The 20,726-nt window shown below is 43.0% G+C and overlaps 1 protein-coding gene across 1 annotated transcript in view; it reads left to right on the top strand.

The window, feature by feature from the left end:
• Positions 1-20,726, top strand: part of mcf2l2 (MCF.2 cell line derived transforming sequence-like 2) — a 272,628-nt gene that overhangs the window by 196,600 nt on the left and 55,302 nt on the right. The window contains exons 24-27 of the mRNA XM_078259471.1: positions 281-373; positions 953-1,031; positions 10,672-10,708; positions 10,939-11,036. Coding sequence (XP_078115597.1) covers positions 281-373; positions 953-1,031; positions 10,672-10,708; positions 10,939-11,036 — 307 coding nt within the window. The remainder of the gene's footprint in view (positions 1-280; positions 374-952; positions 1,032-10,671; positions 10,709-10,938; positions 11,037-20,726) is intronic.

Here is a 20,726-nt window from a genome sequence, read left to right as displayed (position 1 = left end):
TTAAATGAATTACCACACATCGACTGACACACAGCAAATCTGGGGGTAGGGTGGTATTTCAGCATTGTGCTGGTTGGTTTCTGGGTGTCCTGAAAAATAATTAATTATTTGGAAGATGCAAAAGTTTAGTCTTCTATGTGCACTTCAAGGCAACAGAATACATAGACAATGCACAGAGGTCTCCCTAGCTGGTTATTCTGGCCATGTCAACTTATTGTCATTGTTGATGCCACAGTTTTGCAGCATCTCACAGTGTCTCTGCCCTACTGTCTCTGTCCAGATGAGTGCTGTGGGGATCACAGAGAACATCAAAGGGGACATCAAAAAGTTTGAGGTGTGGTACAATGGCAGAGAGGAGGTTTACATCATCCAGGTATGTTGATGACGGTAGAATGAGTTTCACAAAAAACAGCAAATATTAGATAAGAAAAGGAAGTTTTCGGTGTTGCTGCATAGTTAAATTACTAATGTAATACCCTGGTCATGTCAGAAAAAAACATGTATTTGAACACCTGGTGTCGTAAATTGTAAAAGTGTAGGTATATTTTTTTGTTTCTGTTATAAATAAAAATATAAAAGTTTAAAAATACACATTATTCAAAAGACCTCTTTATAATTATATACATGTATGTGTATAATATATAACATTTTGTTTTCGATACATCTTGGGATGCATTCAGTAATATTTCCAAAACTGTCCTCTTGGGGACAGTGTTGCACCATACAGCTCTCCCACTTAACTTACTTACTACTACTAAAAACAGCATTATTGTTAAGATGCTCTTATTGTATACAGTATGTTGCTTGATGTGTGTGTGAGGAGGTATTCCAAAACAAAAACTCTTTATAAACTTTTTAATATGTAATGGGTAACGTGTGTGTGTGTGTGTGTGTGTGTGTGTGTGTGTGTGTGTGTGTGTGTGTGTGTGTGTGTGTGTGCATTCTTCCCCAGGCTCCTTCCATGGATGTGAAAAATATGTGGGTGTCAGAGATTCGTAAAGTTCTTACAGGCCAGCTAGAGGCATGCAGAGGTACACACATACATGCACATGAAAATATCTCCTTACTTGTTTTACCCCCTTCATAACAACTTACTTTATCCAACTTGAAGCTGAAGGACACGTGCCTCTATGAATCCATTTAGCTTTGCATTAGACCAGTTAACATGTATTGTGGTAGCTACATGGTATGTACACAGAAACAATGTATTTCTAATCACACATTTAACTAATTGCTGTTGCTGCTATTGTATTGCATCTTCACAATCCTCCAGACATGTCCCATGCTATATTAACTGCATCTTTCATGAACATTCTAAAAAAATATATACTTTTTAAAATTCATATTCTTCTTAATTTCCATTTTTTCTCACATTGTGGCTCTATCATTGTTTCTGCTGCAACAACTCAATTTATCTCTGTTATCATGAAATTGTCAATAGCAGTATCTATCAGCACATCTTGGAGTTATCCTTCACTACAATCTGGCAATAGGCTTGTCATTCTCTTGTACCAACTGTGTTCCCAGTGAGGGAAATGTCCTCTTTCTAATACTGTCTGTAAACTGTAGACAGAGAAAAAATGTACAAATTTACAAAAGTATACAAATGCATCACAATATTTAGGACATGTACAGTCCTACAAAAAAAGTGTCTTTATTTTAACAGTAAAAAAAATATATACATTAAAACTAGTGACTTTCATGTAAATAACTATTTAGTACTCAAACGAAGAAAAGAAAAAAAAGAAAAAAGGGTTAAGTTGTTTCCATTTCTGCCTCAAAGCATTCACTCTGGTTGAGATCCAGTATCCCAACTTACACACAGGAAGGGATGCATTTACATTTCTGTTTGGTTGATGAGCAGTGACCTTAGGGAAGTAAATTATCAGTAAATTAATAAATTAAATAAAGCAATAGGTTTAGCGATGATGTTATTAAGCCCTACACTAGGGCTTTAACTATTAATAATGCATGAACAAAAAAACATAAAAAAATGCTCAAACATATTTATACTTATATACGCACAGAAACTGACACCTGTCTTTGTGTCTCTTTGGGTCCGCTGGCTCACGTCTCTTCTCTATCCCTTTGTGTTACTACCTCTCTCGGCCATCTCTGTACCAGTAAGCATCAGCCATGGATGTGAAAAATATGTGGGTGTCAGAGATTCGTAAAGTTCTTACAGGCCAGCTAGAGGCATGCAGAGGTACACACATACATGCACATGAAAATATCTCCTTACTTGTTTTACCCCCTTCATAACAACTTACTTTATCCAACTTGAAGCTGAAGGACACGTGCCTCTATGAATCCATTTAGCTTTGCATTAGACCAGTTAACATGTATTGTGGTAGCTACATGGTATGTACACAGAAACAATGTATTTCTAATCACACATTTAACTAATTGCTGTTGCTGCTATTGTATTGCATCTTCACAATCCTCCAGACATGTCCCATGCTATATTAACTGCATCTTTCATGAACATTCTAAAAAAATATATACTTTTTAAAATTCATATTCTTCTTAATTTCCATTTTTCTCACATTGTGGCTCTATCATTGTTTCTGCTGCAACAACTCAATTTATCTCTGTTATCATGAAATTGTCAATAGCAGTATCTATCAGCACATCTTGGAGTTATCCTTCACTACAATCTGGCAATAGGCTTGTCATTCTCTTGTACCAACTGTGTTCCCAGTGAGGGAAATGTCCTCTTTCTAATACTGTCTGTAAACTGTAGACAGAGAAAAATGTACAAATTTACAAAAGTATACAAATGCATCACAATATTTAGGACATGTACAGTCCTACAAAAAAGTGTCTTTATTTTAACAGTAAAAAAATATATACATTAAAACTAGTGACTTTCATGTAAATAACTATTTAGTACTCAAACGAAGAAAAGAAAAAAAGAAAAAGGGTTAAGTTGTTTCCATTTCTGCCTCAAAGCATTCACTCTGGTTGAGATCCAGTATCCCAACTTACACACAGGAAGGGATGCATTTACATTTCTGTTTGGTTGATGAGCAGTGACCTTAGGGAAGTAAATTATCAGTAAATTAATAAATTAAATAAAGCAATAGGTTTAGCGATGATGTTATTAAGCCCTACACTAGGGCTTTAACTATTAATAATGCATGAACAAAAAACATAAAAAATGCTCAAACATATTTATACTTATATACGCACAGAAACTGACACCTGTCTTTGTGTCTCTTTGGGTCCGCTGGCTCACGTCTCTTCTCTATCCCTTTGTGTTACTACCTCTCTCGGCCATCTCTGTACCAGTAAGCATCAGCCATCCACAGTTCCACTCTGTGTGTGTGTGTGTGTGTGTGTGTGTGTGTGTGTGTGTGTGTGTGTGTGTGTGTGAGCGAGCAGACTGACTAATACAGTTTTTCTCGATTTAAGACCCATTTCTTGAAATCCTCACCCATTTTCTCAAAACTGTAAACACTAAACCAACTTCTCAAACTATATTCACAAAACACCTGACTCTGCTGGCAAAATCAAACAATGCTTTGAGATCAAACACACAGCCAGTCAACTAAACACTACAGAGCATTCATTAGACATTACCTCACAACAACACAGTGTCCATGGCATGTAGTTACAGAAAAGAAATGGGTAACACTTTTAAGGGGTGTGCATAAGACTGACATGACACCGGCATTATTATGACATGACATCTGTCAATTTGAGTATTCATGACTGTTGTCATTAAGTGTCATTCGGTTTAGGCATTAGGAGTGCGATTGGTTAGGGTAAGAATACCAGGGTTGGCCAATCAGAGGCAGAGTAGGGCGGGACATATCTTCACCATCAAATTTGCTCGGCATTAGTGATCACGCGTTTACTTCTCCCACCACAGTCGCTCCAAGTCGCTCAAACTGCAAATGTCCTGCTCTCCATGTCTCTGAAATAGGCTGACATACTATTTTTACACTTATACTGACAGACACCAGACTCACGCACTGGCCACGGTTACATTCGGTGTCTCCTCGTGACAGCCTACCTACCATGTAGCAACATTCACTTCTAACATTTAACTTAACATAACTACCAAGATAACATTATGTGTATTTGTATGTGATATAATACTTTCCCCTTGGTAATGTTGCACGAGACATAAAGGCTTCTGGGATCGGTTGATAACTCAAACTTGCCTAGAACCTAGACACCCGTTTCATTACATAGACTCATGCATTAGGCATGGTTATGGTCTCGTTAAGTAGCCTGTAGCCTAGCCTAATGGAAGTTGTGAATTGGTAAACCGTAGCCTACATAACGTGCGTTAATTCTCATTCGCCAAGAGTTTGTTAACTTCTCAACTCGTTTTAGTCCAGGACCGGTGACCTTGAGACATTTACATACCATGCACTGCATTATTAAACGGTTGCCATGCACAAAATACTGCAAAGTGGTGATTTTGTAAACACAAACATAGGCTATATTAAAGAGTACAATTACAGTTTTTTCCAATTGCTAAAACCCAATTTTGCAAACTAGGCTGGTTTTATCAAAATACTTCACACACAATTCACAAAACCACACACCCAAACTGGAAATACCTCATATATCCTGCAAAATGAAGCACTGCAACCAAAACATATAGCATACATATATATACATATAGCATTATCAAAATCAAACTTTTGCACCAAATGGCACACACTTCATTCATATTACCAGATTTTTGTCTAACCAACTACACACTGTTGGGCATAATGAAAAGCACGCTCATCTTTAGTATGCTTTGCATTAATACTAAAATAGTTGAAATTGTAGAACATTCTTCAGATTGTTCACATGCACAGACATATTTGCAGATACACACATATGCTGTTGAAACGTTTTTTATTTTTCACCAAACAAGTCAAAGCAACATATGCACAGCAGATATATTTGCATTGGACTGAACAAAAATATGCTCACAAAAAAATAGTAAACTGAAAAAGAAAATTGCAGAAAAAATGTGCAGAAAAATATATAGAAAAGAAAAGTTGCTCACCTGTGGTCTTTTCATAGTGCTTACTTCCTGATTGAAGTGGTAACAATTACTGTAACCATTGAGGTGTTTGGCCAGGTGGCACATCATATAGTGTCATTTTGAATGGCAGTATTTTAAAATGGCAAACATGACAACAACTTTATGTCAGATTGTTGTTTTATGCAAAGAACCGTGTTCATTGCATTTACAGTAAAAAGTGCCATTTTGAATTGCAGAAAATGTGTTTTTTTGTGACTTTTGGAGACGAAGGTTTGCTCTCTCTGTGTCAGTTTAAATAATTGTGCTATGCATGTCATTTTAGTGTGTTAGCAATTGGAAAAAACTGTATATCACAGCCTTTTATTCGCAGAGTATTCGATGCACTGATACATTACAATGGCTCATGCGATTGGCTCTCAACGTTAGTAGTAATTCAGTAATTGAGTCACAGAGTCATACCGAGTAGCTCGCACCACAACCGTTCTTCTACAACTCTTCAACAACTCTTTCAGTCCAATCGTGCTGCTTGAGGTAGCCCATTTCCTGATTGATTCTACCACCACTCCAGTGGAGGCGCTAATGAGCTAGATTACTACACACACAGTAGTAGAAGAAGACCAGCTACAAAAAAACAGGAGTGAGTTGGTTCCTTGACGTATGGCACTCGATTCTCCCGGTTCAGTGACACGACACGGGTTAATTAACCAGTTCTTCGGTCAGTTCGTCAACACTAGTTCATTAACTCCATTGAGCTTTTGGTATCGGTGACCACGGCTAGATGGATGGGACCAAACACAGCGGAGACCAGTTTTTCGACTGAAAATACACTACCGAAAAGGTTTTCTTTCCGGGTTTGGCTCTTAGCAGCCCTGGGCTGAGTCAGCTAATTTAACAGCTGTACAGCTAACTGAATTCACTAGCTAACGGCAGCTAACTACAGTTAGCGGTTACTTTAGTAAGCTGCTGTAAGCTAGTTTTAGCAACAAGAAACGTTAGCCTAAAGCTATCATATCTGTTCAAAGTTCATTAAATCACCTCGGTACTGCATTCACTGTCGTCAAACTAATCGGTAACACTTTACTTGAAGGTATCTATATAAGAGTGACATGACACTGTCATGAACACATGAACCCTAACCCTAACTCTAACCATAACTTGTCATGACAAAAACCGAATGACACTAAAAGAAGCGTTATGTCATAAACGTTTATGACTTGTTTATAATGTTTATGACATTGTCATGTCACTCTTATGTAGATACCTTCAAGTAAAGTGTAACCAACTGGTGTTATAACTTTTAAGACATCTTAATGACAGGAACAAATAGTTCAGTGGAACCATACTTGAGGTTATGGATATTATTTATGACACTGTCATACAGTGTTGGGAAGGATACTTTCAAAACGTATTCCGTTACAGAATACGTGCCCAAAAATGTAATTTGTAACATATTCCGTTACATTACTCAATCTGAGTAACGTATTCTGAATACTTGGATTACTTCCACATTGAATTGCATTTTATAAGTGTAGGAATGCGGCCATCAAATCCTGCTTACTAAACTGGCTTATTTGGTAACATTTGGTATTTATTTGAACTCAGTAGATTGCAGCCTGCCATATGATATGCATAGAAATAAAAACATTTAAAAAATAAATATTGAAAATAAAATTCAAGTGCAAAATTAAGACACACAAATGTAAACTTGGGTAAAAAGAAACAAAGGAAAATCTGGCCATTAAGTAGTGCAAATCTCTGTAACTGTATATTAGGCCTACTGCACAATAAATCCAACTCTTAAATATTCAGTACAGTAACAAAATTAAATATTGAAAATAAATAATGTTCACACACTTTGCATTCAAGTGCAAAACTAAGATACACAACTCTAAACTTGGGTAATAAGAAACAAAGGAAAATCTGGCCTTAATTAGTGCAATTATCTGTATCTGTATAATACTGCACAATAAACAGAGCACTATCCAACTCTTAAATATTCAGTAAAGTAATACAAATTAAATATTGAAAATAAATAATATTCAGTTATTCACACACTTTGCAATCAAGTGCAAAACTAAGACACACAAATGTAAACTTGGGTAAAAAGAAACAAAGGAAGATCTGGCCATTAAGTAGTGCAAATCTCTGTACCTGTATATTATTGCACAATAAACAGAGCACTATCCAACTCTCTATGTAGATTAACATGTTGTTCGTTCTCAGTGAAAATGAACAATACATTAATCTATACTAAAATACTCCTCTCATCTAACGACTAAACCAGTGGTTGTAACGTAGGAGGAGAAGCTTTTCAAATCTTTTGTTTGACAGTCTGTTCCTCTTCGGAGAGAAGACAAGCTTGCCCAGGCTGAACAGTCTCTCAACAGGTGCACTAGATGGAGTAGCAGCATTGTAACGTAGTGAAATTTTCTTGATGAGAGAAAATCCACACAGAGAGTTGAAGTTTTGTGCTGAAGATCTAATATAGTCTGCCACCTGGTTTTCTGCTGAAGAGGAGGTGTCCTCCTCATCCTCCTCAAAGGAAAAGAAATCGTTCTCTTTGGCTGAATCTGTGTGATGTGAAGATGTGCTGGTACCTGGCTGTGGTTCTTCGAGGACAATTTTCCGGCACTCTGCCAGCAAACTTGCCTTAGCCTTATTCTTTAACTCCTGTGACCACAGCCAGCGAAGTTTGAATTTTGGAAGAGTTACAGCAGCAAGTATAGCCTCTTCATTTCCCAGGACATCAGCAAATCTGGTTTTGATAGCCTGAAATGATAAGAATAATCACATTAAATGTATGTATCCACAGAAATCAGTGTTATTATTATTATTGTAATTATTATAATTAGTAGTAGTAGTATTTATTATTATGAGTACTACAGCAATGTTCACTTAATAAATAATAAAATATTCAATTCAAGTTCTTACTGTGACTATGGCGTCAGGAAGGTCCCTCAGTATTTGCAGGCCACTTTTAAGGTCTTTTTTGACACCAACTCATCAACTGTTTCAGTAGCCAAAGTTGATCGACTAGTCTAGTTCCATAGGGCAGTACAGTGGCAATAGGAAGTAGGCCTAAAAGTCAAGGTGCTATATTTTAACAAACTCCTCCTAGAGATTTCATCAGATCGACTTCAAATTCGGTGTGTGTCATCTAAAGACCTTAACGATGAAAAGTTATTAAAAGAAAAACTTTTCATCCAACGTTGTGGCCGTGGCGGCCATTTTGAGCATTTATCGATGAATGAAGAAGTTGTTGTAACTTTAGTGTACACTGTCCAATTTGGCCGAAATTTCTCACGATTGACAAAATTGACTTTGGTCATAGCGCCACCCGCTGGCAACAGGAAATCAGCCTTATATGACAAACATCATCCAATTTTCATGAAACTTATAATGTGTGGTCTACGTGTGATACTGAGACGCCCCCTATACATTAATCACGCCTATTTACTCAGGCCACGCCCCTTTCATAACATTTGAACCGTTTAAGGTAGAGTCTTGTGTGAGGTGTCATTGAACTCAGCAGAGAGTTCCTTCTTCATTGGTAATGGTTTGGCCCGCCCCACTATGCTTAAGCAACGCCCCCTTTCATAACTGGTGACCCATGTAAGGTATAGTCTTGTGAAGTATCATTGAACTCAGCAGAGAGTTCCTTCTTCATTGTTGATGGTTTGACCCGCCCCCATGCTGTAGCCACGCCCCGTTTTCATAACTTATGACCTGTTTGATGTAGACCCATGTGTGAGGTATCATTGAACTTAGCACAGACTTCTTTTTATTGGTAAAGGTTTGCACCGACCCCTATGCTTTGGCCACGCCCCCTTTCACAGCTAATGAACTGTATGACATAGTGTGTGAGGTATCATTGAACTTAGCAGGCAGTTCCCTTTTTCATTGGTGACGATTTGCAGTGTCTGAGTGTCGTGAGACCATTAACATTTGGCAAAACTGATTTAATTGATAAAGCACATCATGGCTACACTTTTTTTTTATTTGTTTAAAATTTAACGAGCAATTTGTTGTATTTTAGCAAAATGCTGAAAGCAGCAGAAATGCAGAACTGAGTAGACTACATTTTAACTTTAACATTTTACTTTCCTTGTAACTACCCTGAAATTGTGTCAGATGCCACATAGTGTCACAATAATTTCATCTGTATCTGTATCATCTTTTAGTCTAATTTGTTTAATATGTAAATAGTTATTTCTTTCTAAATGATCTGATAATGTCATGTAGTCATTGTTTTCACCTTCGTTTGACTAGTTTATAACTGAACCCATTATTACAAAACAGCGCCGTCACATCCCGCGCCACACACCACCGCAATTAAATTCTCAACCTGTGGGAAACAACCGGCAATAATTAGTGAATAAAAACCGCATTTCTGTTAGAAAAAGGAGCAGCAGAGGGGTGACTGTGGCATGCCTGTTTTTGTACTGATAGAATTAGTGCTGTAGAAACATGTTGCTTACATTTGGGGTTCCCAACCTTTCTGGCTTGTGACCTCTTAAACAAAGCAATGTCTATTTGCTAACTTTTAGAGGCCTTTTAGAGGACTATAATTATTAAGTAATTCTAATGGTAAAAGAAAAGATTAGAGTAAGAATAAAAAATAAATATATTTTTTCTGCTTTCATATTATGTTAATCATCTCATGACCCCTGAGATTTATCTTGCAACCCTTTGGAGGTGTCCTGACCCCTATGTTGATTTGTTTGATGCAACCCTGTGTCTGTAACTGTGCACAGTTTTACATCACAGTGCTGCTCTCTGCCAGGGTTCTCCTCTTAGACTGTTGTTAGCTGCACACATCTCAATGTGACCAGTCTTTATAAATAAAACATTGCTAGGTGCATTATGAAAAAATGGGCTGGGAGGAGGCCTCGGGGGAGACCCAGGACTAGGTGGAGGGATTATATCTCTAACCTGGCCTGGGAATGCCTCGGGATCCGCCAGTCGGAGCTGGTTAATGTGGCCCGGGAAAGGGAAGTTTGGGGTCCCCTGCTGGAGCTGCTACCCCCGCGACCCGACCCCGGATAAGCGGATGAAGATGGATGGATGGATGGATGGATTATGAAAAAATATATCCATTTTGCTGAATACAATATTCAGGGCATGTGAAATGGCTGCATGCTGAGTCAGCATTTGTGCGACAGGTTAATTGGAATGGGATGTGACAAGCGAAATCATTCACATAGCTTGGTATTTCACTTACAGTATGTTGGCCAAGGCTGCGCCTCACTTCAGTTATTTTACTAGATTCTTCTCTAGAGATGTCTTGTCATACAGCAGAATCCTGTGGCTGGCCAGATTTGTTAACTTTGCATTTATGAATCCTTTTATTTAGAAATGGGTTGATATAAAAAGATGTATCCCCGGTAACTTCCATGTTCTGATGTTTCTTTTTTTCATAGCACCACAAAAAAAAAAAACATGTTAAACAAAATATTAATCACACATTCTGGTGGAAACAGGTAGGCCTTCCGCTTTACCTTTAGCCTGGCGGGCTAGCGCTAGTCTCTGGAGTTTCATATGTACGGGAAAACAAAGCTCTGGAAGCCCAGAGATTGGTTTGACGCATTTCTGGAGGGAGGCTTTAAACTTCAAGGCACTAAGGAAACAATGTTATCAATTAATGAACAGTAAAATGTAATATCTCTTTGTGTTCACAGAAGCCAGCCAGCTCAACATATATGGGGTCCCCATGAGGTGAACCACCAACTTATTTTCAAACTACAAAATTACATGATGATTCTTTTCAGCACAAAAAAGCTAAAATAAAGAGTTAATAAAATGAACATCTACTATTATACAGATTTTGCACAGGATCTGAAACCTTGTTGTGAGAACATTCCATATTACACAGGGGATATAAGTATCATTCTACTCCAGCCATTTCGTCCACTAATTTTAGCTGTCACTCTACTCTTGTACCCCAGGAATGTGCGTAAGATGGCGCTGAGACAATCCGATTCATCGAGTCCAGAGTCATGCTTCAGGAGAACCAACCCTAGCCCTAATATGAGGCAGAAGAGAGGTGAGAGATATAGATAGATAGTATAGGCCCAGCCCTCTAAGAGCTATTGCTATTGGGTTAATCCCTTCGCGCATGCACAGTCGTGAAGATTTCTTTCGCGCCCTGTGCCCCGCACGGGCTCTCTTACGTCTGCAGATACTGTATATTACAGTGGAGCGACCAGAGATCTGCTTCCGTGCAGATAAAAAACGGATGAACGTGGGGACGGGACGCCCAGGAAGCCACTGCACAAACATCGGCCACCGTCATGCCTATGAGGAGGCTGCAGGTGCTGGCAGCCCTCTCGTGGAGTGTGCCCGAATGTTCTGAGGGGGGGGGGGGTTCCCCACTCCCTCCGCGTTATAGGCCTGGGTGATAGCTTCATACAGTCAATGAGACAGACGCTGCTGAAAGAGCCGCACCCTGTGTGCATTCTCTGTAGTGAACGAACAGCCGCTGTGTTCGTCTGAAGTCTGTTGAGCGTAAAACATACTGGAGTAACGTGCGCACCTCTGCGTCATTGTTATGAGGCGGAGGGAAAAAACTCCCTCGCCCAAAGGGGTTGTTAAAACTTTCAGTGTAATGATGGATTTGGCTGTAAAGTGACTGCGTTCCCGTCCCCTCTAATGGAGAGGAGCGCACATAAATCACACACCCTCTTAGCCGACGTCAAGGCGAAGGAGGAGCGCTGTTTTTAGTGACAGCATCCTGAGAGGGGCTTGTGCCAGAGGCCCGAAAAGAAGGGTTCCCAGAGCTCGCAGCACCAGGGCTACAACCCATTGTAGAGAGCGCACAGCAGGTTTCTGTTGTCTGACCCCCTTAAAAAATGTTTTACCAGGGGGTGCGCAAAAACTGATCTCTCTCTCCATAGCCCTCGTGGCCGGACGAAATGGCCGCTACATAGGCTTTAACTGTAGACGGAGCCAAATCATTATCCACCAGTCAACACTAGAGGCAGAGGACACGACGTGGGCTCTGCACCTTTCTCCACACACCAGCGGCGGAAAAATTTACCCACCGCCGTAACACGCCGTAGTGGAGGGGGCTCTTGCGCCCTGCATAGTGCACATAACAGCAGGGGGCAAGCCTCTCCAGACGCTCTCGCTCAGCGGCCAGGCCTATAGCCACTGGCTTATCACTGGGGGGGGGGTGGAATATCACACCGTTCAGCTGCGACAGTGCGTCCCCTTGCCACGGCAGTTGCCATGGAGACACGGCCAGTAGTTGAACCAGGGTCGGGAACCAGAATGCACTTGTGCGTTCCGGTGCCACCATAATGCCCGATAGACTCTCCTTCTGGATGCGCCAGGAGGCGAGGAATCGGAGGGACCGGGGGAAAAGCGTATAGGAGAGTCCTGGGCCATGGTTGGTGAGAAAAGGCGTTGACTCCGAGAGGTGGGTTGTCTCGTGTGGTCATAGAAAAACCACAGTGTGCACTGTGTATTTTCTCGTGAGGAAAACCGAACCTGCTCCGTAGCCTCTGCACGAGAGTGGATTCAATTTCCATCGCTGTGAGGGGGACCCCCCTTCGACATTAGGTCTGCAGCGTGGTTCAAAACCCCCAGGATGTACACTGCTCTGAGTGACAGCAGGTGTCTGTGTGCCCACAGTAGAAGGCTCCTGGCTATCTCCAACAGCCGAGCTGAGCGCACGCCATCCTGACGGTTTATGTACGCTGCCGCAGTCATGTTGTCCGTTCTGACGATTACATGTCTCCCTGCCATCGCGAAATGTTGCAACACTATCAGCACCGTTGACAGCTCCAGGCAGCTTATGTAGGGAAGAGGGGAAAATGGCCATCTCACCCCTACCATCTGTGATTCACACATGCCTCCCCAGCCGGCGAGAGACACGTCTGTGTACACCATAATGTGTGTGCGGTCACTCTCCCCAGGGGAAAAAACCCTGGATGACAGGGTCCGGGGGTTTCCCCAATATGCCAGGTCAGACTGTAGAGAAGGAGGGATGGTCAGCATACGCCACTAGTGCCATATCGGGTCTATGTGCATTCGACTGGACCATCTCTGAATCCTTCCCATGTGGAGGAGACCCAGGGGAACCAGACTCGCAGACATCATGCCTAGGAGGCTCATCACAGACAGTACCAACACTGTCGTGTGAGGCGTGATGGGTGACAACAGAAAGCTTAGTGCTTGGCGCTGACAGTTTGGCTCTCATAGTGGTTGTCTGTGAGGGGACCAGCGAGCTCTTTTGCCAGTTTATGGCAAAACTCAGTGTCTGTAGGTGCTGCACAAACTCCATTGTGTGGAGCGCAGCCCTCTCCTGGGAAGGATCCATAATGATTATTATTATTATTATTAATCGTCCAAATAAAAAAGGGGACTTGATCCCTTTTCTGCGTAACATCTGTAACACTGTCTCCATGCATAAGGAGAACATGGAAAATACGTGTCTCTCAGATCTACGCAAGTAAGCCAATCGTGGTGGCGCATACATTCCAACACGTGTCCGATCATCAGCATGTGGAATAGGCACTACATAATGTTCATAATTGAATTGAGACAGGTCGAGAAGGGTTTCATTCCGCCCGTCTTTCCTGGTATGAAAGACGGGCGGAACAGAAACCGTCGTTCTCTTGGAGGGGACACATCCTTTGCCAGCTCTGACGTCAGAGCAGCTCCCGTCTCCCCTGAGATGACACGGCTGTTTCCAACACACCGTCGAAAAGGAGGAGGAGGGCTGGTAAACTGGGGCGTATAGCCTTTTTTGTGATAAGCTTGACAGCCATGCATTCCTGAGTGGCAAGCTCTCCCACACTGCGCGCCGCTATACTGTGGATGCATGGCGGGGCAGTCATCGAGTCAGAGGTCTCCCCGTCCCGCTAGACGGCTGGGGGAAGAGTGACCCCGAAATTCCACCAACTGCGGAACGGCTGCGGATGGGCTCCGCTGCGTGTCGGCTCCGTGCTCCGCCGTCCTTCAATACCCACCAGGTCCGGATTTGTTGAGGTACGGCTGCGGCCATGACTGACAGCTGTAGTCAAGAGGACCCACGAGATCTCACGAATTCACGTAGAATAGAACCACAAAACCAACAGTTTGTTTCCATCCAGAGGAGTAGAGGAGAAACAATACACACACATACTAAGTGGGCGCTCGCTCCCGCTGTTTACACAGTGTGGGAGTGACCGGGCTCCGCCTACGGCACCACATGTGTGCAAGGCGTCAGAGCCGTTATCTGAACTCGAGATAGCATGATAGCTTTTACCACGCCGGTAAGAGTTGGGGAAAGGCTGGCGAGTTGAGGCGTATAGCCGTGTGTTGTTTGTTGCCATAGCAACGGAGAGCACTGAGCCTTACCGCGCTAGAGCGTGACTGGGAGAGTGGCACGCACATGCCGGTGTGTCAGCTGTTGACACAGCAGTGAGTATCGTGCCCCCCCCCGCCACTGCGAAAAGGCGGTAGTTCGATTCTCGCAAGCATTCTCTCAACACTCTCACCATTCCGAGTAATCAGCTGGGAGGTGGAGAAAAAACTGAGTAGGCTATAAACACGCACTCTGAGTGGGTGTGTGTGAGCCTGTAAATTCTGACACAGTGTGGCTGGCTCCGACTGCATACTGCCCGTGGGCGTGGCAGCGAGCCTGTCTGCGTATGTGTGATGTGAAACATGAGGACCAGCAGCCGCGAGATGCCCAGAGGGGACAAGGTGGACTGAATGAGAGCGAAAACCTGCTTTTTAAGGGAATTGTGTGGCCCTTAAAAACACTGTTATGTTTCCAACTCTAGCTGGAGTGAGACACGTGTTCCCGGTGCCCCGTCACTGCCGCCGCCATTTGCGGAATAGCGAGGTGGGTGCTGCCCACCGGGGCTCATGGCCGCGCCGCCGTAGGTGGAGCTGGAGCCGGGTCACCGTCTCCTTGAGCCGACATCTCGGTGCCACCGTAGGAGGTGTGTTATCGCATCCCCTCCACTACCTACAGCCCGTGGCTGCCCCTGCCTCAGCGGGGAACAACCAAGCTTAGCGGTCATGGCGAAGACAGTAGAGTTAGCGCTGGTACTCCTCTCCTGGGACGGAGACAGTCGCCGTAGCGGGACTCGTAGTCCTCCGCCGTTACGAGCTCCAGTCCTCCCAACGGGGAGGAGAGAGAGCCGGCAAGGGAACCATCTTCGGGGGATCGAGTCAGCGGACTCGTGCCTGCCAAAGAAGTCCTTTTCCCAGCCGTTTGGGTGCCGCCGCAGGCGGTAACCTTACCTTACTCGACTGTCCGCTCGGCTGCCATCGTCTGCCGCTTCAGTTCTTCCGGCGGTAAGCGACCGCAGAAATGCCGGTGGACGGCGGGGTGCTAGCGGGCCGACAGCAGGATATAGCCGGTCGGTGGTCAGTACACGGCAGACACTGCTGTTCTTCGAAGTCTTCAAACTGCTTGTTGCTGAAGAAAAAATGGGAGCAGATCTCTGTAATATACAGCATCTGCGGACGTAAGAGAGGCCTGTGCGGGGCACAGAGCGCGAAAGAAATCTTCACGACTGCACATGCACAAAGGGATTCACCCAATAGCTCTTAGAGGGCAAAGCCTATACGAAATAGAACTATTTCCTCCATCACTCCCTTTCCATCTATCACTTCTAGCCCTATAACTTAGCTCCCTACATGCCTCCTTTTGTCTTGTCTTTAGGTTTCTTTTTTAGGTATCATACTTTTAACTATATAGCAAAAATCATGTGTTTTCACAAGGCTGTGAATTATGTTCTTACATAGACTAGAAATGCTTACCCTAAGTTTAAGCAGATATATGGTTGCTGTGTGATGCGTGTTATTTGAGAGTTTACTATCTCTGAGATGTCTACATTAGGCAGTTTCAGTTTTAACGTTTTTTTTTGTCTTTAATTGACATCTGTCCATACCAGCATTTGTAGGTATTTTTGAGAGACCTCTGTCCGCAGTGAAAATGTCTTCTTCGCCCTCTCTCCAGTTGGCAAACAACAAAAGTGCATATCAGCTAACAGATGTGCACAGCCCAACTGATCAAATCATTATTTTATAACTGCAACATCGTCTGACAAAATCTACATAAATGGAGAGAAAAATATGCACGCACACGCACACACACACACACGCATTTCCCACCGCATTTCCCCGGGTTCAGGTATGTATGCTTTGAGTATTTAATAAATACAGACCCGTCCGTCGCTTTGTGTCCACTCTATCTGTAAAAATAGAGGTGAGCAGCGCGGCTGGTAAGTGCAGCAACTTCAGTTAATTCTAGTGGACTCGCTCTGCTGTGGGCAGTGACGCGTTGCATTCGTGCTCTACCTCCGATGAAGAGCAGCATACAGCCACTTTTGTCAGAGACCAGAGACCCAAATGGGCCTCTGTGTCTGTCAGACAGTCTGAATGAGATACTACCATATCAGCAGAGCAAAAACATGCACAGCAGACTATATTACAACTCTTCTAATCTCAGAGAACACAGATGGGAGGAGTTATATTTTGAATGTGCACAAAGTTGTAAATATGAGCAGAAATCTTGCCAAACACATCTGAGCTATTGAAGTCTAGGGGATTATAAATTAGTTAAAATGAATTAATTTATGATTCACATGAATAAGTGCCACATGCACATTTAAAGGGGTTACTCCTCCCCCAAAAGATGCAAAAGAGGAGGGAAGAGTAAATTAGGCCTACATGTGTGTTGACTCAGCACAGATAGCATTAAATTAGAAAAAGTTGATCTACAAGAGAGTAGTTGAAAGTAATACAGAATGCCTGAAGGCCTTATTTTTCTATATTTTCAATTGTGTCCAGCTTAAATTGATGTAGAAATTGTGTCTCCTCACAAAATCTGGAAACAAAACCTATGCCATTGGGTTGCCAGGCCAGCTGTGACTGGTCCAGATGTTTGTGCCAGCTCACCAGGGGGGCAGATACTGGCAAACGTTGGGCTACTATTGTGCTTCTCTAACCTCTGTGCATCTCTAAATGTAACTTATAAATAATTCATTAAATGTTTCATAAAATTAACAAATAGTCTCTCTTTTCCCAAAACATTATGTAAGTGGGGCACAGAGGATGAGGGCCAAACATTACTGGGCCTTGGCACAAAAAAAGTTTGAGAAAGGCTGTGATATAACACATGCACAAAATGAGCCATGCTGTGTCTTTTGTCTTGCTGTTGGTATATTTTCAGTTAGTAGGGAATTTTATTCATTTTAAGTCAGGAGGAGAGAGGAGGACAGCTGTACAGTGAAAGCTAGGGCATTTCCATCCATGAGGAAGAGTGAGCCACCCTACACAGTTCAGGTAGCCAGGCTGGTCAAAGTGTTCAGAGGTTTTTCGTCTAGTAAAGGCTAGAGCAGGATTTCTCAATCCAGTACTTACCTAATACTTTCTGCTGTAGCAAACCTCATGCAACACATGCAGGTCTTGGTTTTTAACTGAATCTTAAATAAACTGAACAGAAGCTGTATGAGTATTAGGGAACGTAATCAATTGACATCAACATCTTTCTAAATTGATTGGACTTTTGAACTCCTGAGCTTAAGCATTCTGGTACACCATGGCATATGCCAGTCTCTGTTACATTTCAATCTACCTTCCAACACAATAAATATGTCAATGTAAGCAACTAACATTTAATTTTTCCTTTCAGAGAGTGATTGACCAATCTGAAGATCACCCTTGTGGCCTCTTGGAAATTAAATGCCCAGATAAAGATGTTTCTGTAGATTGTCCTTACCTTACACAATATCTGGATGGCAATTTATCATTAAAAAAGAGCCACTAGTATGAATTTCAAATACTTGGACAAATGGGTCTTACAGGACCAAATTGGTGTGACATCTTTGTGATGTCTCACAATGACTTCCACTTAGAGAGAAAGTACTTGGATGCCAACATGTGGGCAGACGTGAAGCAGAAACTAGACTGCTTCTATTTCCAACACTTTTTACCAACTCTTTTGAAGTGAAGGTGTAGTTGGCTATACAAGCAAATTGTTTTGGGTTCTATGTCTTTATGTTTACTTTATTATATTTATATAATTAATTTTATTAAAAAATATTTATGAATTTGTATGCATGTAATTAAAATAGGGAAATATTTCTTTGACTCGTTTATTCCAGGAAAGTAATGTTGCTATTCAACTATTCAAACAAAGGCAGGTTTTAACTTATCGAAAAGTGGGGATAGGTGATATGACTTACCTCCTCCATGGGTTTTCCGTACACTACGGTCACCTTCTGGAGCGCATGGGCCAGGTTGGGGTCCTCCAATTGGGCCGTGCCGAACCGGCCCACTAGAGAGGCAGGCTCTGGCTCCACCTCCTGGTCCATCGGAAACATGTCGTTCAGACTCGCCTCCCCTTCCTCCTGACTTGCTTCGCCCAATTCACCCTCCGAGGGGGGTCCTGTTGACACCTGGGGGTCCACTTCCTGGAACCCACACATCTGGGCCTTCGCCTTTCTGGAGTCTGTCCCACCCATCTGGCTTCCTCTCTTCTGGTTTCCTCGTTTTTCTACATCCCCAGACATACTGGCCCATAGTGGGCGGAACATAGGCCAATCCCTCCCAATGAGGACCTGCACAGACAGATTCGGGACGACTCCCACTAGCCCCGTATTCTGTCCCTTTGTGGTCTGTAGGTGGAGTAGTATGGTAGGGTAGTCTTTGGTCTCACCGTGTATGCACATGATGGGCACAGTGGCGGTCAGGGGTGAGGACTGGGCGAATTCAGGTCTGATCAGGGTCGCCATACTCCCTGAGTCCAAAAGTGCCGTGGTGTCCTTTCCGTTGGCTCTTCCCGGGGTGACAGGGGAAGGGCCACTCTCAGCACGTCATCAGCAAGTTGCATGGACGTCCTACGGCCACCTCACTGGCTGAGGCCGTAGGCATCTGGACATCGCGGTTTGCACAGTACTGGGGATGTGTCCGGGCTCGCCACACTCGTAGCACTTCCTGCTGTCAGATTCAGAAAAGGCCGTGCGCCATTGTTAGACTACCAGTGTGATCCTCTGTCCTTTTTCTCTCCTTCTGACGAGGGGAGGGTTTGGTCTTCCGTGTTTGTCCACTGCGCAGAACCTCCAAAGCTACCTGTTGTCCTTCCACTAGTTCCACTAGCTGATCTGCGCTCTGAGGGTTAGCTTGGCTTGCTAACTTTTTAGCTTCAAACGGCAGAGCGCATAGGAATTTATCTATGACCACTTGCTCAATGGGTGTGAGCATCAGTGGTTCAGCCGTCAGCCAGCTCTTGGGCAGTCTAATCAGATAATGCATTTGTGCCCAGGGGGATGCTGTGGCATCATACGTCAAATCGTGGAATCTTTGTGCCCTGCTAATCAGATTAAATCCATAACGGCACAGGATTTCTTTCTTCAGCACCTCGTAATTTGTCGCCTGGTCAGCAGTCAGATCCTGATATGTCCTCTGTGCAGAGCCTGACAGGAATGGGGCTAGCAGGCTGGCCCATTGCTCATGGGGCCATTTCTCCCTAGCTGCTCTTCTCTCAAAGGCTTGGAGGTAAGCCTCAATATCATCTTTTTCAGTCAGTTTTAATATAAACAGGCTCGGTTTGGGACGTGAGACAGCGGGGCCGGCAGTCCCTCCGGCCTGGGCGGCTGTCAGCTGGCCGAGTTCAGCTCGTAGGAAAGCAGTCTGGTTGTTCCTCCATCAACTCTTGATGCATAGCTTGCTGCGCTAGGTTCGACACCACCAACTGTTTTACCAGCGCTTCCATTGTACTCTGTGTCTCGGTTAGTTATTGAGTCTGGTCAGCTTGCCTGCATTCTCCACCATATGTGGCAAGCCCAGGGGTGTGGGTTTCCACATCACCAGTTCAATAACAAAAGCCGTTTATTAAGGATAATTTACAGCGTAAGAGGTGATTTTCAACACTACTTCACCGTTCACTGTTTCACTGTCCACAATCCATTCTCGTCGTCTTCTATCCACATCCACAGGTAATCCACAAACGGGTCCTCATCCAAAACAGTTCGGTACACAGGGGGGTAATCAGGTTCAAATCGCCGACAACTCATGTTTTTTTTGTCTTCAAAAAACTTTATTATTCAAGTACAGATACACATACACATTGAAAACATTAAATGCATACATACATACATGAAAAAGGGGCATATGGAATTTACATTAAAGAGGTTGTAAGTCATTGTGAATGTTCAGAGTCCGGATGGCTTTCTTATTTGTCAGTCCTATTAAAGTTTCAAAATATAATGAATATTCGGTTTTCTTCCAGACCATTTACATTTATGGATATAACGTTTTCCAAATAAAATTAAAAGATTCTAAATGAAAACATGGCATTTTATCCAAATCAAAAGCTCACCTTGGATACAGTCATACAATACTGACTCAAGTGACTCAAGTGACTCGCACAACCCGGATCAGTTTAGTGATTGACTAACCTGAATCCTTAAAAGGAATCGAGTTTGCCAGGCCTCGAAACCAGAGGAACTCACTTCTCTAATTGCCACTTATCCCTCCGTTGCTTTTAATACTTCATTGGAGGATTTAGTTGACCACTACAATGACTGCATGTCTACAGCACTTGACAGACTTGCTCCAATGAAGACATAGCAAACTGTTTCATTTGTGCACTCTGCTCCTTGGTTTACAACTGAACTTCGGCATATGAAATCCTTGGGCCGATGCCTGCAGCGGCTGTCAAAAAAGACTGGTCTTACTGTGCATAAAGACGTACTCTGAACACCTGCATCAGTATAAAAATGCCCTCTGT

The sequence above is a fragment of the Sander vitreus genome, chromosome 9, assembly GCF_031162955.1.
Source record: "Sander vitreus isolate 19-12246 chromosome 9, sanVit1, whole genome shotgun sequence".
Taxonomy (NCBI): Eukaryota; Metazoa; Chordata; class Actinopteri; order Perciformes; family Percidae; genus Sander; species Sander vitreus.
Note: the sequence above shows the minus strand (reverse complement) of the source record. Positions and strands in the feature narration are given on the sequence as shown.